General features: G+C 43.5%; 1 protein-coding gene across 1 annotated transcript in view; it reads right to left on the reverse strand.

Moving 5' to 3' along the window:
* Nucleotides 1-2,950: 2,950 nt before the first annotated feature.
* Nucleotides 2,951-27,275, reverse strand: part of LOC119124509 (palmitoyltransferase ZDHHC5-like) — a 147,438-nt gene continuing 123,113 nt past the window's right edge. The window contains exons 11-12 of the mRNA XM_037254565.1: nt 24,552-25,615; nt 2,951-3,823 (exon numbers count right to left, since the gene is read on the reverse strand). Coding sequence (XP_037110460.1) covers nt 24,557-25,615 — 1,059 coding nt within the window. The 3' untranslated portion in view covers nt 2,951-3,823; nt 24,552-24,556. The remainder of the gene's footprint in view (nt 3,824-24,551; nt 25,616-27,275) is intronic.

Below are 27,275 nucleotides of genomic sequence, written 5' to 3' on the forward strand. Positions count from 1 at the left end.
ACAAGAGCAAAATTCACTTGTTTTAAGTTTTAATAATATCAGACAACTTTGCATTACTTATAACTCCTGTTTAAAATGTTCATGAGGCAAAAAACTATTTTAAACACATGTAAATTTAAGGTATTTCATACAGTTTGTTCAATGTTATCTGACTCTTCAGATATGAATGAAAGGCAGAATTTGTGTTTTTAGAGTTGTTCACATCTGCCTTAGTGGCTTATATTTGGTTATTTTGTCATTTGAAAAATAAAGATAATTGTGACAATGAAAATTGTATTATAACAGTGTGTATTTGCATGAAACCTTTGTAGTTAAAAAATGTCAGAAAACACTATTGGCCCCCGGGCCCCTTCACTTTATCAAATCTGGCCCTTCTTGCAAAAGGTTTGGACACCCCTTGTTTAATGGATGCCAGTAAGATCAAGACACGGGTGTGGAGCCTTTTCTGCGAGATTGTGAAAGAAGGTCCAGCGGCCATCTCCAGGATTTTTACTCATACTTTCGGGTAAAATTTGGTGAAACCCATGTGAATGTCTCTGGCCATTCGTCCATTTTCTGAACTGCTTTTCCTCACAAGGGTCACGGGCGTGCTGGAGCCTATCTCAGCTGACTTCAGGCAGTAGGCGGGGGACACCGTGAACTGGTTGCCAGCCAATTACAGGGCACACATAGACAAACAATCATTTGCACTCCACCCTACAGGCTATTTGGAGTGGTATAGCTGTACAACTGTACTGTATCCATAAAAGTCCGGTGGGAAAGAGATTTGGGTGTCAACTTTACAACAGAACAGTGGGAAGTTATATTGAATCGCTGGAACGATGTGTAAGGTATAAAATTGTACAAATGGACAGATATCCTACATTACCCCACACAAACTAAAGAAAATACAAAATACAATTGGGGGTGGGATATGAGTCAGCAGTGGAAACAAAAATGTCATGGACGAGGCACGGCAACCAAGCACAACACAAACTCTTTATTGAGGGTCAAGGGAAAAAGGGGAAACTGGAATTCCAGCAGGGCAGGTGCACAAAGCGGGCTGGCGAGCCAGTTTGTGAGAGTGCGTCGTCGAGGCAGACAAGAGCAAGGCAAGGGGACAGACAAGGGGTCAGATCTAACAGAGAAAGCAAAAAAGGCAGGAAACAAGCAGTGGATCAGGCAATCGGGGAATAGAACAGGCATACGTGTGTCAAAGCAGATGAACCAGACAGGAGGGCGTGCAGGGTGAGCCGGTGTGGTGATGAATAACGAGTGCCTATTATTTGCAGGGGGAAGAAAGGGGCTGATCGGGGTGCTGAAATCACTGTGAGACGAGTGCATGGAAGAATGGAGCAAACCATGGTGCTGATCGTTGATGCTGATTGTGTGGTCACGTGACAAAATAGGGCCGAGGCTGGGGGAAATGAACAAACCAAACATGATGACACCGGTGGACAAATACATGAGCTTTGCAATTCTATTCTCTGAGATTCACCCATAGACTGAGACTCCTCTTTGAAAGAACAGTGAGGTGTTTTCTTCATTTTAATTGTAAAGATATTTGTGCGCATATGCATCTGGGTAGGCGTGCACAAGATTAAAGATTAAAGATTAAAGTCCCAATGATCGTCACACACACACCTGGGTGTGGTGAAATTTGTCCTCTGCATTTAACCCATCCCCGTGTGATTTTAATCCATCCCCTGAGGGAGAGGGGAGCAGTGAGCAGCAGCGGTGCCGCGCTCGGGAATCAGTTGGTGATCTAACCCCCCAATTCCAACCCTTAATGCTGAGTGCCAAGCAGGGAGGCAATGGGTCCCATTTTTATAGTCTTTGGTATGACCCGGCCGGGGTTTGAACCCACAACCTTCCAGTCTCAGGGCGGACACTCTACCACTAGGCCACTGAGCTTGATGCCGCATCGCCCAATCAGTTTGAAGTATTACCGTTTTTTCCCATGTATAATGCACAAAATTTAACTAATTTATTGTCCTAAAATCTGGGGTGCGCATTATACATGGGTACATTTTTTTTTTTTTTAAGAAATTCATGGTACAACAATTTTTGAAGGAAATCTTGTCACGGATGGTTCTTTACAACGTCACTTTCCTCTCTTTTCATTTTAACCTAACTGATCGCGGTGGTGCCTTTCTGGGCAGTCGGAGAAATCAACGCCAACAAAAAAAATACATCCAGCCTAGTTAAGAAATCACCAGAAAGATCACCATGACAATTGTGAATAATAAATAAATAATTATTATATATATTATATATATTATTATTATAATAATAAATAATTGTGATAAATAACTGGAACATCACTCAAATATTGGTGATCCCGTTGAGAGTCTCACATATTTCTTCGCTATCGAGTTTGCTACTGCATGCGCAGTGATACTGACCGGTAGAATAACATCCGGTTGTTCCCAAAGATGATCTTTTTTCTGAAATTATTTTACGTTTACGGACTTAAGTAACCCGGCCGGGTCATACCAAAGACTATAAAAATGGGACCCATTGCCTCCCTGCTTGGCACTCAGCATTAAGGGTTGGAATTGGGGGGTTAGATCACCAAATGATTCCCGAGCGCGGCGCCGCTGCTGCTCACTGCTCCCCTCTCCCCCAGGGGATGGATCAAAATCACACGGGGATGGGTCAAATGCAGAGGACAAATTTCACCACACCCAGATGCGTGTGTGACGATCATTGGGACTTTAAAAAAAGTCAAAATTTGGGTGCGTATTATACATGGGTACCGGCTTTTTTCCAGCATCGACATGCCATTTTTAGGGTGCGTATTATACATGGGGGCGCAATATACATGGAAAAAAACGGTATATTGTATGTCCCACCTTTTCCGAGCAGATCACAGTGAAGTACTCTCAGATGGATACTGTGGAAAACTTCTTTCAGTGATTCAATTGTAGAGGCATTAGTGTAAAATAAATAAGGCATCTGGTCAAGATAATTAGAGTAAGTTAGCATTTTATTAACAAATTGATCGTTAAATTAAAATTTGATGATATAAAACAACAGTTTATAATCTGCAGAGATTCAACCAAACTATTAAAGGAAGCCACCTTGACTTATCTACACATTTAACCCCCTTTCTTTTTAGATCAACAAAATGTAATCCATAGAGTAAAACAAAAATTAAAAGCACAACACTTATATTGTAAAGCCCTTGAAAATCAATTTCAAAATATTTTTGAGAAATATTTACCTTGTCACTAACTTTATCCTTAACCTTGTCCAACATGGCCTACACTGGCTACTAATAATAATGTACATGCTGTATCTAGAATATAACAATATCATTAACAAAAGTAGAATAAGGAAATTCACATTTCAAACCACATTATCATTTATTATAATTAACTTTGAATATTCACACTTAAAAATAAACAATAAAAAGGGAATTAGCATTTGTTCATTTTTCCCTTTCAGAGAATGAATTTAATATGCATTAATAGAACAAGTATCATCATTCCCAACCACAGGCTGATACACGTGGGCCTGTTCAATTGATTGTATTTTTTATATTTTTTTTAATAGCCTGGTCCCATTTTGGTCTTGTTTATATCAAATAATTCAATTTTACGAGCAGTTTTTAAGGTCAGCATAACAGACAGAGTTAATAAATAGTCTTCTCAGAATCTCAAAATGAACCTGCAAATCGGTTCGGGGCTGAACAATTGCTGAGCCTGTCACTCTAGCTGATTGGTTGACGCGGTGGGAGGCAGAGGAAGTTGAGTAGGAGGATGACTAAAAAAAGCTGTACTAGTCCAACTGAGCAGTTCCATCTCGTCGATCTGGTCTGAGCAGTTCAATCTGGTCTAACCCTGATTACAGAAAAACACAAGTTAAAAAATCATTGCAATTCATCAGTTTAATAGACAAGAAAATTATTTGGTTGTAACAGAAATGATTAAATGCATGACAGATTGAGAAACTTGCAAGAAAAATATTTTGTCACAAAATTGTCTGTGGATGTGTAGGGTGGCAAACACTGAAGAGACAGACAAAACATCATAATCTGCATTGCATAAAGTCAAATGCCAAAGTTAAGGCATTACAATGTGCTTCTACTTCTGCCACAGTGGTGACCCCTGACGTGGGTCAACACACCTTGATATTGAGGCCGACAACTAATATCTGCCATTTGCCAAAGATGGTTGCAGTGTACGCTCACACCCATTCTGCTGGATGCCCTCCAGCCACGTCCGCCTTCTCCGCTGCAGTCGTCAACCAGGGACGCTGCGTGCTTGCTAGTTCCCGTAACGGCGACTCAGATGACTAATGTATAGCAGCCCGGCACGCGGTACACGTCAGCTCGCAGGATGACGGCGATTCAGACTCGCAACCGGCCCAATCCATCAATCCCGCCAATCCAGTCGGCACCTACCGCCCGCACTTAAACGTGTAGCCCCTGTTTCAAGCTTTCAAAGCCTTGAGGAGAGCTGCTCGCCACAGTGGGTAAAGACCCAACCCAGCCGTCCTCATCGGACCCGGAATGTGGCCGACCACCGGTGTGCCTCATCCCACCTCCTCACGAGCTGTGAAGAGATCCGCGCCCTCATCCTCATCGGTTTTCAAATGTGGCTGACCAGTGCTTGCCTCACCCCTCCTCCTCGCTGGCTGTGGCCCCTGTGAGATCCGCCACATCCTCAACGGACCCTGAATGTAGCCGACCACCAGCCTATCCCTCTCCAGCTGCTGTGAACGATTTCCCAAGGTTCCACTGCCTTGTGAGTATTTGATCATATAAAAAATGCAGATGAGTCCATTTCTCCAAGTCCTTCTGCCTAGGGATGCTCTCATTTGAAACAGGGAAGTATTTTTGTGTTTACATATTGGGTAAATCAATGTACACATGAGAAGAAATTATGATGCAGCAAACATTCAAATCAAAGGCATAGCTCGTAAATCATCCTATGATTAATAACCATAAAGGTCACAGAGGTCACAGATTGTCATATGCAGTTGTTGTATAGATGGAATATCTATCATTTTATGACATCATGGAGGCCATATTAGATTATTCAAGATTCAAGAGTTTTTTATTCGCCATGTTTGAGCGTGCCAAACAAGGAATTTGACTTCGGTAGCGGAATGGGTAAGAATGTGGCAGGTGTTATTTTGTGGAATGCATATTGTCATGCAGTTGTATGGATGGAATATTGATCTTTTTTTTTACATCATGGAGGTCATATTAGGTTATGGGAATCGGTAAGAATGTGGCAGTTCTTTTGTGGAATGCATATTGTCATATGCAGTTGTATGGATGGAATATTGATCTTTTTTTTTACATCATGGAGGTCATATTAAGTTATGGGAATAGGTAAGAATGTAGCAGTTGTTGCCTCCCTTGAATCCTCCGTGATTGCGTGAATTACAAACACAAGCTCAGAATGTATATACTAGGGGTGTAACGATTCATCGATACACATCGATTAATCGATATAATGCTCTACGATTTATTGGCATCGATGCTAAACGTAAACATCGATTTATATCGCCGTGTTTGACCTCGGACATTAGACGCGACTTTATTTTGAAATCCAGTTCATTGTTGCTTGCTTCCTCTTTCCGGGAGCAGTACGCGGCGTGTTGTGTTGTGAGCAGAGCAGGCACGTGAAAGGGGAGCCGACAACTACGCGGCTCCTGGGCTGGTGCTATGGCTAGTGTCCAAGAAGACGAGGAAATTCGCTCCCCTTTCGGCTTCAAGTCATTCGTTTGGAAGCACTTTGGATTCCAAAGAAAAGATGGCTCAACGGACAATTAAAATTATTGTAAATAAATAGTTCAGTAATGCACTTTAAAGTTAATGGTATTACAAAAAAAGAAAGAATATTCATTTTTCTTTACTTATATGAGAAAAAATATAGGAATTTGATCAAGTTCAGTGTTAAAATAAGCACTTTGTATACTACAATACTCTTGTAATTTCCTAAATAAAGAGTTTGCAGTACCTTGTTCATTTTGCGTATGAATTGTTATAAATCAGGATATTGTTCTATATTTTTTATTTAAAAAAATAAAATAAAAATGAAAATATCGATCGTGGAGCACTATATCGTGATGTATCGTGAATGAATCACAGCAGGCTTTAAGATATCGGCAAATATCGTATCGTGGTTCTTTGTATCGATATGATATCGTATTGTGACAAAACCCGCGATTTACACCCCTAGTATATACCGTATTTTCCAGACTATAAGTCACTCCGGAGTATAAATCGCACCACGCATAAAATGCATAATAAAGCAGAAAAAAAACCTCTGTGTCACTTATAAACAATGTCGCTGCTACTTCGAAGACCTCCTCAATTCCACCGACATGCCTTCCATTGTGGAAGCAGGGCCTGGAGGCTCTGAGGCGAACTCTCCAATTTCTGGGGTCGAAGTCACTGAGGTAGTTAAAGAAATCCTTGGGGGCAAGGCCCCGGGGGTGGATGAGATCTGCCCGGAGTTCTTAAAGGCTCTGGATGTTGTGGGGCTGTCCTGGCTGACACACCTCTACAACATTACGTGGACATCGGGGACGGTGCCTCTGGATTGGCAGACTGGGGTGGTGGTTCCCCTCTTTAAGAAGGGGGACCGGAGGGTGTGTTCCAACTACAGAAGAATTACCGTTTTTTTCCGTGTATAATACGCCCCCATGTATAATACGCACCCTAACAATGGCATGTTGATGCTGGAAAAAAGCCTGTACCCATGTATAATACGCACCCAATTTTTTTTTTTCTTTTTTTTTTTAAGTCCCAATGATCGTCACACACGCAGGGAGGCAATGGGTCCCATTTTTATAGTCTTTGGTATGGTCTTAACTAGGCTGGATGTATTTTTTTTGTTGGCGTTGATTTCTCCGACTGCCCATAAAGGCACCACCGCGATCAGATGAAAAGAGAGGAAAGTGACGTGCGGACATGTGAAAAAGGCGGCTCTGTATGGGAGAGACGTTGAAGAGGAATAATAACACCCTTGGAAACCAAAACTTGCCCCTCGTCGTGACTCGGAGCCGCAACAAATGTTTCGGATTTGTGTAGGGTAAATTGTGACAGCAAACGAGCAGGTGATCGAGCAAGCGTCTGATACGAGAGCATTGCGTTCGTATGGAGCGTGTTTGAAGTGAACAGCAGAGACGAAAGGAACAAGGCAAAGTGTTGTGAAATAAAATATTACCTGTAATACGCATTTTGTTATTTGCTGATTGTATTAAGCTATCACATTCATTGTCAGTCAAGAAGAGAAGAGGACTATTATCCCTTCTTTGACGAAATGACCAGAGCACAGTACAAACACACTATTGTTCTTTCGGTATTTATTCAACCCACATTCTTTCACAACATGACAAGAAGAGAACAATACATAAATCAATACTCGTACCAGTACCATGATTTTCTTAAAAAAAAAAAAAAAAAAAAAAATGTTTTTTAAAAAATTTAAAAAAAATTGTACCCATGTATAATGCGCACCCCAGATTTTAGGACAATAAATTAGTTAAATTTTGCGTATTATACACGGAAAAAAACGGTACACTCCTCAGCCTCCCTGGTAAGGTCTATTCAGGGGTGCTGGAGAGGAGGGTCCGTCGGGAGGTCAAACCTCGAATTCAGGAGGAGCAGTGTGGTTTTTGTCCTGGCCATGAAATAGTGGACTAGCTCTATACCCTCAGCAGGATCTTCGAGGGTACATGGGAGTTCGCTCAACCAGTCCACATGTGTTTTGTGGACTTTCAGAAGGTGTTTGACCGTGTCCCTCGGGAAGTTCTGTGGAGGGTGCTTCGGGAGTACGGGGTGCCGAACCAACTGATAAGGGCGGTTCGGTCCCTGTATCATCAATGCCAGTTTGGTCTGCATTTCCGGCAGTAAGTCGGATTCGTTCCCAGTGAGGGTTGGATTCGGCCAAGGCTGCCCTTTGTCACCGATTCTGTTCATAACTTTTATGGACAGAATTTCTAGGCGCAGCTGAGGCGTTAAGGGTGTCCGGTTTGGGGACCTCAGCATTGCATCTCTGCTTTTTGCAGACGACGTGGTGTTGTTGGATTCTTCAAACCGTAATCTCCAGCTCTCACTGGAGCGGTTCACAGCCGAGTGTGAAGCGGTCGGGATTAGGGTCAGCACCTCCAAATCTGAGTCCATGGTCCTCGGTTGGAAAAGGGTTGAATGCCCTCTCCAGATCGGGGATGAGATCCTGCCCCAAGTGGAGGAGTTCAAGTATCTTGGGGTCTTGTTCACGAGTGAGGGCAGGATGGAGCGCGAGATCGACAGGCGGATAAGCCGAAATGAGTTTCCTCCGCAGGGTGTCCGGGCTCTCCCTTAGAGACAGGGTGAGAAGCTCGGTCATCCGGGAGAGACTCGGAGTAGAGCCGGTGCTCCTCCACGTTGAGAGGAGCCAGATGAGGTGGCTCAGGCATCTCATCAGGATGCCTCCTGGATGCTTCCATGGGAGGTGTTACGGACATGTCCGACCAGCAGGAAACCCCGTGGACGACCCATGACGCGCTGGAGAGACTGTCTCTCAGTTGGCCTGGGAATGTCTTGGGATCCACCAGGATGAGATGGATGAAGTGGCTGGGGAGAGGGAAGTCTGGGAGTCCCTCCTAAAGCTGCTGCCCCCGCGGCCTGACCCCGGATAAGCGGAAGAAGATGGATGAATGGATGGAATGCTAGCATGGAAATACGGGTTAAAGGGTGTTGGGACCGTGGTGTGTGTTCTTTCTATTCCTCGTTTTACGAGAATGTTGAATAGTTTTTTTCGCGACACACGTGCGTCTCCTTTCCTTCGCCACCACAATACCATTGTTTCTATGCCGGTCGTACCATTTAATTTTGTTGTATTCATCCGCCAAACCTTAAAAGCCAATGTAGGCACCAGATCCATTCTGTGTTCAGATCGGATCCCTAACACTTTTGAAGACGTCACTCTATATGATTGGCTGAAAAGACAGTATGGTGATTTTTGAGATTGTGGTTGGTATGTTTTGCGGAAATGGGATTGTAATTCAAACATGGACGATTTTTGCAAAGAAAACTTCTACAAACAATGTGCAGTCAGTGATTATTTGATTTATTGATGCTACATTTGATTTTGATTTGATTTGTATTTTCTAGAATTGTTCTGAAGTTTTCGTCGCAAAAATCGTGACGTCAAACGCCGGTCTGTGAAAACATTGTCTGAAACAAATCCTGTCTGTGGTGCTCCAAATGTTGGGGATCAAGTCAAGTCAAGTATATTTATATAGCCCTAAATCATAGGCAAGTCTCAAAGGGCTTCACGTGTACACAAAATTGACAATTGTTCTCGAACATCCCCTGATCTCCCAGGAGGGCAAGGACAAAACTAAAAAAAAACTACTCGAGGAAAAATGAGAAACCTTGAAAGGAGACCACAGATGGGAGGATCCCCCTTCCAGGTTGACCAGACTGCAATGGATGCAGAGAGGGCGCATAGAACACATAATATAAAACAATCCAAAGAAAAAGTGGATGTCCAATTTAAAGTGAAGAGCTGCAGGAGGTGCCCTTGATTGTTCTGTCTTCGAGGGGGGTAATCCGCTGCAGTTCCCTCATCCTAATTGGGCCGCGAGAAATCCAGACAGCCGTTGTCAGTTTGGGTGTCACCTAACCGCTGCTCTGCATATACAATGTGCTTATGCCACATGCGCTCTGAGATGTAACACGCTTTAGCGACGTAAATAGGACATTGTTGTTACATGGCATCGTGCTCGGCATAAGACATCGTGTAGATGCTGGAGTTTGTATGACAATATAGGAGAGGTAATAATATTATTAGAGACAATCTTGAACTGACCCACCAACGCAGGAGGTCCTGAATATAATAGACAAACACCGCAAATCTCGTTTTTGGTCAAGTGATAAAGCGGTGCGATATTGCTCAAGAAACACCAAAAGTAACTCAAATTGTATTTTCTTTCCTCCAGAATACTTTTATACTGAATAAAGTACTGTATTTTCCAGGCTATAAACTGCTACTTTTTGCACAAGCTTTGAACCCTCGGGCTTGTAGTCCGGTCTGGCGCATCTATGGATTTTTTGTAATGTCTAATACACGTATACACCCGTGAGTAAAAAGGTCGTGGACCGCTGTTGTGTGGCACCGCTTTGCTGGGCAGAGGGATGTCACCAGACACACGGTCACTGAGTGGTGTGTTGAGTGCATGTCCGTCCACCAGGCAAATAGTGCCGCACAATTGACACGAACAAGGACAGGACGAGATCAAGACGGACATTAGTGGAGAATGGAAGCTTTTATACGCAAACCGTCACTATGGGGACAAAAGAAAACCAGATGATGCCGCTTTTAACTTAAAGACAGTCGATTTTCCTTTAACCAAGGAAATGGAGCTGCTGCGTGTACTTTAGAGGTTTCCTCCGGCCACTAGAGGGCACTGGGCTATTGTTGATGACACGTTGTTGCATTTCAGTGCTTTTCAGTATTTTTTTTCCAGCTCATGTGTTCTGCAGAGCTTTACGTGTAGCTCATATCACATTGCCAACTTTACCCCTGTAAGTGGTCCCATTTTACTTATTAATAGTCTGTTGCTAGTGTTCCCTGTACATTAAGTTCTTTATGGTCGTTGCTGAGATTTATGCATGTTTGTACGTTTTCAGACCTCCTTCATCTCTGTCAATAAATGTCGTGTTAATAAAAGGTCTGCATCCCCAGGGTGGAGCACTGGTTAGAATATCCGCCTCATATTTCAGAGGGTGCAGGTTCAATTCCACCTCCAGCCCTCCCTGTGTGGAGTTTGTCTGTTCTCCCCGTGCCTGCGTGGGTTTACTCTATGTCATCTGGTTTCCTCCCACACCCAAAAATCATGCTTGGTCGTGCCATGATGTACGGAAATACGTAGGTCACATGTGTCAAACTTAAGGCCCGGGGGCCAGATACAGCCCGCCACATCATTTTATGTGGCCCGCGAAGACAAACTGTCAAATTCGTGTGTCATGACTAGAATTGCAAATTGTCTGCACTTTTAATATATATATTTTTTAAATATTTGACCAGTTTTTCCTCGTCTGATTTGAAAACGAGTTATTTGTCAGTTTGTTTTGTAGCTTTTACTGTACAGTGGAGCCTCGGTTTTCGAACACAATCCGTTCCAGAAGGCTGTTTGAGAAGTGAATCGTTCGAATTCCGAATCATATTTTCCCATTACAAATAATGGAAAAAAAAAATCCGTTCCAAGCCAAAAAAACCCTCGCCTTTTTTAAGCATTTTTTCATTTGCGCATTTTTGTCCAATCGCGCAACTGCAGCGCACCGCCGAGCGCGCAACCGTAGCGCGTCGCCCACCGCGCAACTGCACCGCGCTGGTCGCATTATTGTGACAGAGTCGTCGCTGAAATTTAGAAAATATTTTTAAAGTCCTGATGTACTTTCCAAAATTTAAGTGGACCTAAGTGCGCAGGGAGCTTAATTTTGTCCGATCGCGCAACTGCAGCGCACCGCCGAACGTGCAACCGTAGCGCGTCGCCCACCGCGCAACTTCCCCGCGCTGGTCGCATTATTGTGACAGAGCCATCACTGAAATTTAGAAAATATTTTTAAAGTCCTGATGTACTATCCAAAATTTAAGTGGACCTAAGTGCGCAGGGAGCTTGATTTTGTCCGATCGCGCAACTGCAGCGCACCGCCGAATGCGCAACCGTAGCGCGTCGCCGACCGCGCAACTGCACCGCGCTGGTCGCATTACTGTGACAGAGCCGTTGCTGAAATTTAGAAAATATTTTTAAAGTCCTGATGTACTTTCCAAAATTTAAGTGGACCTAAGTGCGCAGGGAGCTTAATTTGGTCCGATCGCGCAACCGCAGCGCGACGGGCGCTCACTGTCGCATTGCTTTAAGAGCGTCTTTGTGTTTTAGGATGGTTTCTTTGGAGGCATGATTAGGGGTTAATACAATCCTCAAAGTAACGAAAATGCAATAACAACAGAGTCAGTCGGCATCCAGGCCGCGCGGTCGGGTTTTCTCGGGTCCTCCCAGTTCATCTCGCGAGGTTCAACCTCCGAATTTTGTTCGACAGCCAGAGCAAAGAAATCTTGAGTTTTTTGTTCGAATTCCGATTTGTTCGAGAACCGGGACGTTCGAAAACCGAGGTTTGACTGTAAAATAAATAGATGCAGCTCACTGACAAGTGCCGCTATTTCAGCTAATCTTAGAACAGTCCTGAGGGCGACTCATGCGGTCCTCACAGGCGACCTAGTGCCCGCGGGCACCGTGTTGGTGACCCCTGGTCTAGAGCATTTTCTATTCGGGCTCCAAAGCTTTGGAATGCCCTACGGATAGATATCAGAACTTCTACGTACCTCAGTAGAGACATTTAAGACACGATTAAAGGGTTAGGGTTCATTTTTATGCTATGGTCATTAATTAACCTGTGTTGGCCAATCCGGCTGGAGTTTGTGGTCTCTGTTCTGCCTCCTCCACCCCGGCTGGGTGACTGAAAATGGATGTCTGGATTTCTTGTCGACCAATCAGGATGAGGGATCTGAAGCGGATTCTCACCCTCAAAGACACTGCCAGGACAATTGAGGGTACCTTGCTGCAGCTCTTCACTTTGAACATAGACATCCACTTTTTCTTTGGATTGTTTTATATTATGTGTCCTGTGCCCTCTCTGCATCTACTGCAGTCTGGTCATCCTGGAAATCTGTGGTCTCTTCTCAAGGTTTCTCATTTTTCCCCAGTAGTGGTTTTTGAATTTTTCCTTGCCCTCCTGCGAGTTAAGATCAGGGGATGTTGAGAATAATTGTCAATTTTTGCACATGTGAAGCCCTTTGAGACTTGTCTGTGATTTAGGGCTATGTAAATAAACTTGACTTGACTTACATTTCTGCTAATACAATAAATCGGTCAATTACCTTTGACCACGTCAGACACTCGCTGATGGTAGTTTTAACCATTAGCTCAAACTCATCAGAACATGAGTCTGTCTTTCAGGACAGCTTGCTAGCGCTACGTTAGCTAAAACATTAGTCTCTCTTTGAACATACATAGGTGTAAGAAAAGCAGTGTTTTACTTTAACCCCCCGACCCCTGAAACCTGTTCACTCTCACCCCCACCCTGCTTTCTCTCAATAAATATTTCCTAGCAAGAGGACAAAATTAGACTGCTTTCAAGCACCTCTGTACCACACAGGGTGCTGATGGCTTTCTCCACTTGCAAGTGTAAAATGGCCAAACTGTCTCACGTGTGTTTCTTGCATAAAAGGTAGAGTGGGCAAAACTCTATCACCCAACCTGACCACTTGCCTTGACTACGCTCTGATTGCCGCCTGCCCCGACCACCTGCTAGCCTGCGACCACGACTACGCGCTGCAATCTTCCACCCTGCGCGCTTGCTCTGCTGCTCGCTCCGCCAGGTTGGTTCCCGCCATCAGCCAGCTTGTCGCTCCGAGGTCAGCGCTCCGCTGCGACTCTGTCCCGGTCATCCGCCCAGAGGCGTAGCCAAGCCGGGGCGAGCCGGGGCGGCGCCCCGGTTAGGACTCCCTGCGCCCCGGTTGAAACAAATAAATAAAATAAAATAAAAAAAAATCGAGCTTTTTCGATTCTTCATTTTCATGCCGTTTTTTTCTTTCGGTCTTGCGCGAATGTGCTTGCGCTATTCTATGTGCGCGATGTTATCCATTCACCGTTTGCCTCCCGGACGTTGTTTTAGCGATCAGCGAACGGCGTGGGTGATGTTCGATTTTTTTTCCTGTGGGCGTGCGCCCCTATTGGAAAAATTCCTGGCTACGCCTCTGCATCCGCCGTTTCCTGTTCCGCTGCCCAGCTACACCAGCCAAGCAGGCAGTTCAGCCTTCCACTTCCCCTTTCCCCTCTTTCAATAAAGATCCGTGCTGCAGTTGGTCGCCCTGCCTTGTTCTTGAAAAACAGGTGCGGATCCCTGACTACACACCGGAGGGTCACACATGATCATCAAGGCTTTATATCAGGGGTCTCAAACTCCAGTCCTCGGGGGCCGCATTCCTACATGTTTTCCAAGTTTCCCTCGTTAAACACACCTGATTCAAATGATCAGTTCATCCTCACATTCTGCAGGTGCCTGATAATTGAATCAGGTATGTTTAACGAGGGAAACTTGGAAAACATGTAGGAATGCGGCCCCCGAGGACTGGAGTTTGAGACCCCTGCTTTATATGTACCTACATGACAAAACTCAACGCTTTCTCAAGAGAGAACCATCAGTACATAATAAGTATTTTCATGGATTTGAACCATTTAGCTTACTGTTGATTATCTGTAATAGTAGCTATAATATTGGCAAATTTATTCGATTAAAAAAACATCTCTAACTTATGTTGTACTTAAGGAAAATGTAATGCCATAGTTGTAGGCTAAGGTTGGATCCTCAATAAGATAGAATGTTTGCAAAAGTTGTGTGGGCTCTTTCTACACAAAAATGAAAAAACGTTTTGACCTTTCATTGCACTTAACCTCTCAGAAGTCATGTGAGGAAATGACAATATGTAACTTTATTAGTAACCCCTAACACTGAAGTTGTCACGAGTGGGCACCGCCGGCCGCTCGGCCACGCCCCCTGATCACCGGCACCTGGCGCTAGCTCATTAAGAGGGCTATATTAGCGCGACCAGCGCAACTCCAGTTGTCAGCTTGTCTCGTCATGTCCTTGTCCGCATCGATCTTAGCAAGCTTGACTCCCCGTTTCCTGGTGATTCGGTCCTTGTCTTGTCAGTCCTGTCCCGCTTTTGCAGCAGCAGTCGCCCGCTCCAGAAGCGTCCTGTCATCCAGCCACCAGCGAATACAGCCTCGCCCGTCCACCGCTCCAAGACTCCATCGATCCCCTTCCCTTTCACAATAAAGTCTGTTCGCTCTGCACATGGCTGTACTGTCCGATCCTTACAGAAGTTTGAAAGGTTGTCATAGTTGCGACTCGAATTCATGTTGGTATTGAAAAATATTGTGACGGTATTAAAAGGGTATTAAAAAGTATTCAATTCCACTTAAGAATGTTTATATAGACCCTGCTGTCACTCAAAAGAAGACACAGAGAGGGAGAAAAACATGACACTCAATATAAAGCACAAGAGTCACACTCTTCAATCGAAAGAGGCTATGTTTGGCGCTGCTTTGGAGAAGATAAATCGTTACTTGGGTCTGACAAGTCAGTAAATGTCGCAACAAAGTAATAAGGAAACACTGGGCACTGTAACTTTTGTAATTATGCAATTTTGCCACCTTTCCATTGGCCGAAACAGCAGTACACCTCACAACCTCCGTTAAATTTCTGTTACAACAGGCGTGGGGAGGGATTCGGGCAGGAATCTTCCGGCCAGTGCACACTGGCGGTTGTGCCATAACATTTAACATTGGCGAGTCTAATAAACACGACCAGCCTGTCTTGCGTGAATAATCTGCCAATACAGACCTAATGTGAAATGTCACAATGCGCCGCTTGTCTCATGCATGTTTACAGAGTACCGTATTGGCCCGAATATAACACAATGTTTTTTGCATTGAAATAAGACTGAAAAAGTGGGGGTCGTCTTACATTCAGGGTCTAGACATTATACCCAGCTTGTGTGCAACATTTAGGTGACGAACAACACTCAGTACATGTGCGAAACTTGACAAATATTCTTAATTACATTCGGGGCCTAGACATTATACCCATTTTTACTTGTGTGCAGTTAAAGGTTGCTGGTATCCACTGAGTATGTTGCTGTGATCGTGTGCGTCTTTGACACAAAGTGAGTATATACATTTCATTGTTACTACTGTCCACTGTTGTGCCGTTTGTCCGATCGTGGTTTGCTTCGTGTGCGCGCCGTTCGATTGGCAGCTCCAGCGTGCTCATAATCGACTGAGTATGTTGCTGTGATCGTGTGCGTCTTTGACATAAAGTGAGTATATACATTTTATTGTTACTACTGTCCACTGTTGTGCCGTTTGTCCGATCGCGGTTTGCTTCGTGTGTGCGCCGTTTGATTGACAGCTCCGACGCGCTCCTTTAAGTTTGCCTCGCATCGTACACGCATGACTACAGCTGTTACGCAGCGGCACGGCGACTAACAGTCGCCAGCAAATGTATTTTGTTGTCTCGATGACTTATGTTTGGTGTGTTGCCGGGAGTATTTGATTTATGGTTATTTAGTATAGCGGAACCATTACGCGCAGTTAGTTATGTAATGTGTGCCGTCTTCTAGTGTTGTGTGACGTCAGAAGTTGAGCGTTGACTTACGTGCTGTATTTCTGTCTGTTGCAGAACCACACATACACACATGCACGCACCCACACACACACACAGACACACACACACCCTTCACACACTTCATACAATAATCACACACACAAGAATCACATTCACACACCCAAAGACTCACCCATGTACACGACACACACCTGCTCTCACATCCTTACGACCAAACGTGCCTATACCCTTTTGTTAGTTTGCCTGTATGCCCCTATGAGCCACAGTGCCTGTTACTTTTTTGCCAATAATTCAGTAAAGCAATCAAAACTGTACCACGTCTTCTCTCCTGTGTTCTGACCGACACCAGGGGCGAAAAGAGCATAACCATCCGTGCCAACCCCCTATACCAGGGGTGGCCAACCCGCGGCTCGTGAGCCGCATGCGGCCCCTTGCCTGGTTTCATGCAGCTCCCTTACGTTCATATCAACATTTGTGTTTTGTTTTGTTTTTTGTGCGTGTTCGCTTCGCTTGAGTTCAGTATGGTATTTTCGTCAAACGCTGCGTGTTCGTTTTGCTTGAGTATTTTCGTCAAACGCGCATGTGCATGAGGTGAAATCCCGCAAAGGAGGAGGGGCAAACCCATTCGAGGAAACAATTAGTGTCAATTTCGCTCTCAAAATGGCAGGGAAAAACTAAACGTGGCCTATTTAAAACCGAGCAGCCGGGGGAGGGAGGGGGTGGTTCATGTGTGCTCATGTGTATGATGTGGCTCTTTGCGGTAACAGTAAAAAATGTGGCTCTTAGTCTCTGACTGGTTGGCGGGGGTGGGGGGGTGTAGTTCATGTGTGTGATGTGGCTCCTTGCGGTAACACAGTAAAAAATGTGGCTCTTAGTCTCTGACTGGTTGGCCACCCCTGCCCTATACAGTCCTCAGGCTCCCCAACAATAGTGGTAGCAGTTTGCATTATTTCATTACAATGTTTTTCCTTATTCAGATTTGTTTCAAGACTACAGTTACAGTTAGGCTTCACTTTGATGGTTAATGCATGTCATGTCTTTGTTTTGTAGTCTGTGATCATTGTTACTAAGGGTAGGTCACGTGACTAGAATCAGGAAGTAAGCGGGGCAGTAAGCACATGTTCGGCACGGTGTTGAAAGCGAACGCTGCTTGTTCTATTTCTATTCTCTCCTGCAGTTCGGCAAAACTACTGCCTACATTTTGTGTTATACAAGGCATCATTGGTATGTACCTTTGTTTTGAGTTATTATGTAACGAAATACATCCTTTGAGTTCTGAAATTATAGTTTCCTGTGATGTTAGACGATCTGTTGGGAAAGCTAACGTCATGTTGGTTAGCCAGTCTCCTGTCGCCCTAGTCAATGTGTTCATGTGTAATAAATACCGTTTTTTCCCATGTATAATGCGCAAAATTTAACTAATTTATTGTCCTAAAATCTGGGGTGCGCATTATACATGGGTACATTTTTATTTTTATTTTTTTGAAGAAAATCATGGTACAACAATTTTTGAAGAAAATCTTGTCACGGATGGTTCTTTACAACGTCACTTTCCTCTCTTTTCATTTTAACCTAACTGATCGCGGTTGTGCCTTTCTGGGCAGTCGGAGAAATCAACGCCAACAAAAAAAATACATCCAGCCTAGTTAAGAAATCACCAGAAAGATCACCATGACAATTGTGAATAATAAATAAATAATTATTATATATATTATATATATTATTATTATAATAATAAATAATTGTGATAAATAACTGGAACATCACTCAAATATTGGTGATCCCGTTGAGAGTCTCACATATTTCTTCGCTATCGAGTTTGCTACTACCTACGAGGAAGGCAGAAAGGGGAAGACGCCAATTTTACTTTTTTGGCTATGCTCCTCACGGCCAGACCTTTCCTCTTTTTTAAACAGAATTCGGATTTTGGAACAAAGGAGAGCCGATCACTCGACTTGTTCAACCAAATAGGATTTTAGACCTTTAGTCTCCTCTTTTGTTCTGAGTGGGTGAGTCTTGTTTTTTTGTTTTCTCGACTTGTAATTCTTTTTCTTGCTTATTCATTAAATCTCTTCTTAAGCCTTAATTCGGTATCGATTATTTGGTATTAACTATGTTGAGCATGGTTTTATATGCGGTAATTACAACTTTAAAATGTCTTTATTTCCCTATCATAGTCATTCTTTAAATCCGTTCAATTCTTTTTAAAGTGAAGACAGCTTTAATCCTTAACATCAGGAATTGTCAGATCTGGTTCGAAGTAGTTATCTTGAGCTCAGCTAGGGCGAGGGCGCTCTAGTAAATTAACGAATCCTTGAGGTCTTAACAAAGACATCTAAAAATATCCGTAACATAACACAAGCATCAAACAACCGAAGGGAGCCATCATTATGGCGCGGTCATTTCGACGACTCGCCTCGAATTGAGTTACTCGGCTCGCGCGTCGGATGACTTGAGAGGGATTGGCGTCATATAGAAATTAGATTGATTCTGGTAGAATTAATTTAACTCGGGTGGTTAGCTACGGACGAGTCACTTCACCCCGGCTCATTGAACCCGTTACCGGGAAGCCGGTGGCACTTTAATAAAAAGTGCGCGTTTGACAAAAGAAAAATAATTACTGGATTATCATTCACTTCGTACACTTTATTGTTCTCTTGTCTTGCCCTATTTGCATTACTGTGCTGAGGTTTGGGGGGAATACTTATAAAACTTCACTACAGCCACTTATCATTCTGCAGAAAAGAGCAATAAGGACTATTCATAAAGTCAACTACTTGGAACACACAAATCCACTTTTCATACAATCCAAACTATTGAAATTCACTGACATAGTATCTTATCAAACAGCAATCATCATGTATAGGGCAAAAGCAAAACAACTACCAGAAAATATCCAAAACTTATTTAGGAATTGGGAGGGAGGTTATAATTTAAGGGGGAATCACAACTTCAAAATCTTAAACATAAGAACAACCTTATAAAGTTTCTGTATAACTATAACTGGGGTCAAAGTATGGAACAATCTGAGGAACTCAAGCAAAGTCCAAATATCCACCAGTTTAAAAGAATGTACAAAAATATATTGTTTAGCGGGTACAAAGGCTAAAAGTGCCAAAGGGCTACACACAAGTAAAAATGAAACAGAAAAATAAGTGTGATAGTGAGTCTACTTGTGTTCTGTTGTAGAATTACAGTATATGTTGAATCATTGGTTTAATGATAACGTGAGAAAGGGGTAGGAATCTAAAAAGCTATGCTTCCTCCTACTCCTTTTCGAGCATTCTTTATTGATTTATTTACTTCTGTATTACCGTCTTTTTCCATGTATAATGCGCAAAATCTAACTAATTTATTGTCCTAAAATCTGGGGTGCGCATTATACATGGGTACAATGTTTTTTTTTTGTTTTGTTTTTTTAAGAAAATCTCCCTCGAAATAAAACTTGAAATCACCTTTCTTCCTGTTTGTTGTCAATCGCGCATCCGCACGTCACTTTCCTCTCTTTTCATTTTAACCTAACTGATCGCGGTGGTGCCTTTCTGGGCAGTCGGAGAAATCAACGGCAACAAAAAAAATACATCCAGCCTAGTTAAGAAATCACCAGAAAGATCACCATGACAATTGTGAACACACAGAAAGATAATAAATAACTGGAACATCACTCAAATATTGGTGATCCCGTTGAGAGTCTCACATATTTCTTCGCTATCGAGTTTGATAGCGCATGCGCAGTGATACTGACCGGCAGAATAACATCCGGTTGTTCCCAAAGATGATCTTTTTTCTGAAATAATTTTACGTTTACGGACTTAAGTAACCCGGCCGGGTCATACCAAAGACTATAAAAATGGGACCCATTGCCTCCCTGCTTGGCACTCAGCATTAAGGGTTGGAATTGGGGGGTTAGATCACCAAATGATTCCCGAGCGCGGCGCCGCTGCTGCTCACTGCTCCCCCAGGGGATGGATCAAAATCACACGGGGATGGGTCAAATGCAGAGGACAAATTTCACCACACCCAGATGCGTGTGTGACGATCATTGGGATTTGGGTGCGTATTATACATGGGTACCGGCTTTTTTCCAGCATCGACATGCCATTTTTAGGGTGCGTATTATACATGGGGGCGCATTATACATGGAAAAAAACGGTATATAAATAATGATTCACTGATCCATAAGATAACAGTGCGTTTGTTACAGTGACAGGATACATATTTCATATTGTGAATGTTAAAGGCATGATTGAGATTTCATATTGATTGAATTAATTTAGTTCATATGACTGATTATACAATGTGGTTTGTATTCTCCCAGTTTCACCCTTTCCTTTGTTATTAAACCTGGAGTCAACCTTCAACCTGGGCTTCAGAGTCTTGATGAGTGAAAGTGGTTGAGCTTACTGTCTTCGGATATTCAACATATTTGGAGGGCAGGATAATGCAGTTATTGCAATTTTGTTGTTTTATCACAGTAAATTGGTTTATTTACATTTCAAAAACCAGAAGCCATTCATTTACAAATGTGATTGCACTTTAGTTTACATATTTAAATGTTCAGATATTAAGATGTGATAGACAGTTTTTGCATGATTTGAATGAGGCAAAATAACATGCTTTTACTCTGGAATATATTGTTATAATCATTTGTTTCAGGTGTAATCATTTTCTGTATAAAAATTTAATTTAGTGTTCAAAAAGTCTTTTTTCAAAGTTGAGTCTTGAAAAAGAGAGGGTCGTCTTATATTCGGGCCAATGCAGTATATTTGCGGAGGGAGTGACTTCACTTTGCTTCAAGCAGAGGAGGAGCACTTCTCCATCAAAAATGTTTGTCAGTCTGGTTCGTGTGATACGAACAAACGCGTGATATTGTCATTGTCTCCTTCTACACTGATTGGTGCTTCTTCCCTCACGCGTGGCTGGCTACCGCCTCCTGCGCTTGAACTCAGTCACATCCGCAGTGACGCATATTGCTCAGAGTTGTGCCCCACGCGATCAGGGCTAATTGCCGCTGACTCCTGGACGGCAGTGCTTTTTTCCTATGTGCGCGGCAACTAGCCGTGCACCCCGCGCTTGTTGTCAGTGAAGCACATTGCACAGAGGCATGCCCTGCGCTATCAGTGCTCATTGCCGCTGTTCCGACTTCTTCGGCACACCAGTGCTTTTTCCTTTGTACGCGGCTGGCTGCCGCGCTTCCCGCGCTTATCTGCAGTGATGCACATTGCTCACAGGCATGTCCCGCGCTATCAGCGTGTATTTAAATGCCATTCTCCCATTACTTACAAACCCGCAAAATAGTGAATCCACAATAGATGAAGCGCAAAGTGGCGAGGGACCACTGTGTATCAAAATAACACATGTTCAAAATTTACTGCCATAATTGCAATCAATTTGTTGACAGTAGAACAGTGGGTTGAAGAGATCCATTGGTGTCTGGATGGCAGAGGTATGTCCATTTCTGAACAACTGTTGTTTGATAACTTAGATCGTGGGGCAAACTCTGAGGTTGATTTCTACCCTCTCACTAGCAGAGACACATCTGAAAATATTTTCATGATTCTGATCGAAAAACTATAGTTGCAGTCATATGACACAAAATTGGACGGAAGAACATCACAACATACTCAACTCCAGGCTAAGGACAAGTTACAGCAAGCAGCAGAACGGCAGAACAGACACTACCGGCCCAATGCGATGACGGTCCTTCCACCTCGTACACTGGTCTTTAAAAGCAGCCACCCATTGGGTCGCCATAAAATACAGGATGCCTGGGATCCCACAGTGTATGGCAATAAAAAATATTGAACCAGAAGGCAGAGTACATCAAATCCATCCAAGAGATGCAGCTGGTTCAGGCAAACATAGTAACAGAGCAGAGCTAAAAGTATTGCCGAACGCACCTGTTCAAGAGGGAAACCAAGCCCAAGCAGACCCTAGCTCAGGGGTGGGCAAACGTTTTGACTTGCGGGCCGAATTGTGTTCTAAATTTTGACTGAAGGGCCGAACCAGGAGCAGATGGATGAAGTGTTTGTGTGAAGTAATATAAATGACATGTAAAGGTCATTGCATAAAAAGTTTTGGCCTTTAGTAGGTAGTAAAGCATGGATATTCAAAAAAGCTTTTTAAAAACAAATGGATTTATTAAAAGCATTAAAAGAATATTTCACCCAAAAACTGCTATCAGTGATTCTCATTAAATATGACACTGTTATTATGAATAACAGTTTCCATCACTTCAGCGGCTGCAGGTCAGATTTATGAAAGATGTTTATCTTATGATGCAAAATCACATAAAACGGCAAACATTCTGACCAAATACAACATCTTGAAGAATCAGTGAAAGAATACATCTAAACAAAGTAATAAAGAAATCAAAACGGCAACACGGGGACGGATATCTGAAAATCAGAGCAGAGCTTTAACTCACAAACACCTGATAACAGAGGTGAGGAAACAGGAAACACTTCCTTAAAGTCGGCCTTAAAACCTTTAAAAGTTAAGATTAGTCGCAAACAGGTGGTGCATCAATGTCCTTGAGCATCCAGCATTGTTTGAAAAAAAGAATGGTCGCTAGTTTCAATCCCTGCTATTTGTACAAATTATTTTCAAAATAATTTTTTTTTTTACAACAAACTAGAGAAACTCCCCTTCATTTTCAGTGGGATCAGTGTTGTTGGTCTCCCTTTTTTTGCTAGTCCATCATAGTCTGGAGTAAAATCTGTTGTGGCAATTTTTAGGATAGAGCTGAGGTGTCCGTTAACGTAGATTTGTGATGGGGCTTTGTTGATGTTCACGTGGCTGAACGTCTGCTCACGTCGGTCGAGCCAAATTGTCCACTCTTTTTTAAACACCTGGCACTCAGTGTCCGCCTTTCTTTTCCTTGGGCCACTCATTTTAATGGAAGGATTCCAGGGGAAGGTTTGTGGGTGGCTTTAGCGTAAAACTGTATCTGAAAGCTCAGCGCGTGAATTACGAGAATGCTGACGTCACAGCCCACACTCGGAATTCGGCACTGATAGAAATAGAGCGCCGTGTCTGTACTACTGAGTACTTGTGAGTGTGCACTGAGCTTTCTGACACGGGTTCCGTGAGTAAATGCGCGGGCGGGTGTTTCCCCATCTACTGGGGAAATGCAGTCATTCCAGGGAAAATGACAAAAAAAATGTTTAATAATACAATTTATTCAGGTTTGGCGGGCCGGATTAAATGGCCCCATGTGCCGGATGTGGCCCGCGGGCCATAGATTCCCCATGTCTGCCCTAGCTTGTCACATGGCCACCCCCAACTAATGCGCCCAGAATTATCTGACACCAAAACGATCATCATTCTTGAAACAGGCCCACAACGAGTCAGAGCTCCCTCCCCTCTTACCCCTGAGCCCCAAGCATTGACTGTTAATGCACGTGGCCATGAGCAGATAATATTTCAATGCCCACAGTTGATCATAACTACCAGAACGGTCCAGGCATAAGAGTGAGTGACACTGCGCGAGTGACACTGCCACATGACCACCCCCAACTAATGCACCCAGAATCATCTGACCAAAGCGACACCGAAGCTGTCATCATTCTTGAAACAGGGCCACAACGAGTCAGGGCTCCCTCCCCTCTTACCCCTGAATCCCAAGCATTGACTGTTAATGCGCATGGCACTGAACAGATAAGTATATCACTGCCCACAGTCAATCATAACCACCAGAACAGTCCAGGCATAAGCGCGAGTGAGACTGCCGCCACTGATCTGTGTGTGACTCAAAGGTGGTCCCAAAGAACCGCCACTGGACAACATATGTATCGTCTCCTGAGGTCAGTAAACCAGTTAATGTTGTCCTGTGGGTGGTCAAGAAGCAAACACCCACGTGGGTGTTTAGGCCTGGTGACCATTCAAAACAGAGGCTAGTGTAATGGGAAGGGGATTAGGACCCAGTGGAATATTTGTAGGTAGGCACATCAGCTACAATCGACACAATATAATGTGCGGCGTAATGACGTACTTCCGCTCACTGCTTTGAATCACGGCTGCAGGGCGTGGAAACCCAGACAGAACCCCAGACGCTGAGCATAAAGAGCGTGTCAAAGTTTTACACCACTTATGACCTCCATGACACCAGGGTAAAAGTTACACAATATGATAAATTTATGGATATATGCCATTGATGATGGAAGAGTCACTGGTGTAAAATAATTAATTGTCAAAGGATTGGTTACTGTTTTAAACCTGTCACTGTTTTTACAGATAACACTTGGGCAAACCTCACACAAGCAAATATTTTGAAAGAAAGCAACTCACAGGAAATCTGTTGGGTAGAGAAGAAAGAGGGCAGCAGTTAATCAGTGTTTGGATTTCAGAAGTGGTGATATTATATAATCTTTCTACTTACTTTGGTGCTTGTATTCCTCCCACCATTCCTCCGGCTATGACTTCTCCATTTGCTCCAGCTGCTGAGGAGGCCTTTCGAATTAGCTTGTACTGCATTTCAGCAGCAGCGGCACTTGAGTAGGACAGTGATTTTCCAAGAGGTGGGTGGTGTGGGGAGTGGGAAGGGTGGTTTTTAGAAGATGATGTCAAACCCAAAGGGATATCACTGGAGTATGCTCGGTGTGGGTAGGAATGTTGGGGCAGGTGAGGAGCAATGAAACGAGAAGGGTGGACGCTTGATGAATGGTGGTGATGATGGTGAGAATGATGATGATTGTGATGATGATGATGGGAACGACGTTGGTGGTGATGGTGTGGTGGATGTTGAGCAGCGGATGGAGGTGGCACAAAAGATTGGCAGAAAGGCAATGGGCGATTGCTTTGCTGTGGTTCCACCAACAGATGCTCTCTCTCTGGAGGAGAGGAGCATGTGGAAGTGGCTGACCGATGCAGGAGGGGGTTATGATGCTTGGGAGACTGGCAATGCATTTCAGCATCTCTCAGTTTTGAAGAATGAAAGGAGGAGATGTAGCCACCTTCCGCTGGAGAGCAGGGTCTTCTGGATGAAATCTCAGAAATGTTCAATCCTGATGGCGCCCCTTTGTCAAAACCATCTTTTGCAGCCATTAAGCTGTCCCATGACAGATTTCCGTTATGAGCTAGATGGGGAGGTGGAGGACTCTGATTAGCTAAGCTTTTGAAGCTGCTTGAGGTAGTGGTTGTTTCAGAGACCTGGGCACTACATGCTGAGGTTTGCATGGAACCAGAAGATTGTGAAGCAACTCCTGACAGGACGACAGAGTCAGAAAATAAGGGGTAGGAGCGTCGAGAATAGTCAGAGATTCGGCTTACTCCACTCTCTTTTCTCTCCTCTCCAGGTACTCCCCCCCCTCTGTCAGAAGTGTCCCTCTGGTCCAAGCTAGGTTGTGAGCAAAAACCAGGTTGATGGATGGATTGAATGAGGGATGAGGTTGAGGAGGAATCCCTACTGATAACATCCCTCTTTCCTCGACTTAACTGAAAGACAAAAGAAGAGAAAGAACAGGATGGTGAAGAAGAAGACATTTGTATGTCAGTTTTATATAATGTAATGACATTTGGTTGTTCATTTAAAAACCTTGGACGTCCGTCCGTCCGTCCGTCCGTCCGTCCATCCATCCATCCATCCATCCATCCATCCCCACGCATAATCCCACCCACCCCACTTATCCACCCACTCAATCAACCCCAAAACACCCACCAACATTAGATACGTATGGCCAATGGCTACAGCCAAGTAGAAATGGCAGAAAAAGACTGAGCAAAGAGGTACCTTTTGGTCTATTTCCATATATATTTCTACTGTATGACTTTTGGGTTATGTAATGCGCGAGGTAGATTTGAGCGGTTCATGGAGCATCTGTTTGGGGACTGTCGCTATCACTCTATATGTATCTCAATAATTTGTTATGTCTTGCTTGCTGCAGCACTATTTGGACAGATTGGAGGCGATTCTATACTGCCTGGGAACCTAGGGATTAAAGATAAAGCTCTCCAAATGTAACTTTTCAGAGACGTGTAAAGTACTTGGTTCACGTTTTGGCAGACGGCGTTTTTACGGATCCAGGTGGTAGTGGTACAAGATTGTAAACAACCTGATAAGATGGTAGATCTTAGATCATTTTGGGGCTTTCCTTCCAACTATCAACGGTTTATCACTGGGTTTTCTAATATGGCTTGCCCTTTGAATCGTTTGGTAGCAAAACGTTTTCCCTCAGGTAGTAAGGGAAAACGCCAAGGAAGCCCTTAGCAGACTCCTGTGATGCAGAGTGTGAAGTTTTCTAAGGCTTAAATAAACTCAGATAACAACCACTATCCTTGCCTATGCAGATTTCCAGAGGCAATTTGTTTTGGAAATACACGCAAGCTATATTACAAGAGCACGGGTTTAAATTGAGACCCATTGCTTTTTTAAGTAGGAGTTTGAAACCAATATGGCGAACTACAACTCCATGAAGTTGGAGCTGGTTGCACTTAAATGGGCAGTCATTGGAAAATTTTGAGTATTTACTTGGTAATATATGTACAGTATTGACAGCTAAGAATCTGTTAAACCATTTCGAAACCACAAAACTCGGTGCCGCACAACATAGATGGGCCTCTGAACTAGCCTTGTTTGACCTAACCCTTAAGAACCATCCAGGTTCTGAAAATGTAAATGAAGATGCATTATCCCACCTTCAATTACCTGCTGGGGACCTTTCAATGGAGGCAGAGGAGGTGGTCAGTGTACAAACTGATAATAAGCGGACTACCTGGACTGGCTGGACCTGACCTCTCAGAGTTGCAATCTCAGGACCCTATTATTTTTTTTCATATAGGGAGGATAGGAGAATGCTGTTGGAATTATTGTGCAAATGTTATCAGAAAAGATAGATAGACAGATACTTTCCCAAGGGGAAAATTCCTAGTTTCCAGCAGTATCCATACCCCAGAGCGGGTATATGAAAGAATGAATAAAAGAGAAGATAACAGTACTATATTGAAGATATGAGTGTAATGAATGTGTTGTGCACCAGAACACACAGTACACTGTACAGTGCAACCAGTTAAAAGTGCATCACATAAAATGAATAATAATAATACCCAGTGCAATATCAATTTATCCTGAGTCCCAAGACCCACTTTGTGTAACTTC

The sequence above is a fragment of the Syngnathus acus genome, chromosome 1 (genome assembly GCF_901709675.1).
Source record: "Syngnathus acus chromosome 1, fSynAcu1.2, whole genome shotgun sequence".
NCBI classification, from domain to species: domain Eukaryota; kingdom Metazoa; phylum Chordata; class Actinopteri; order Syngnathiformes; family Syngnathidae; genus Syngnathus; species Syngnathus acus.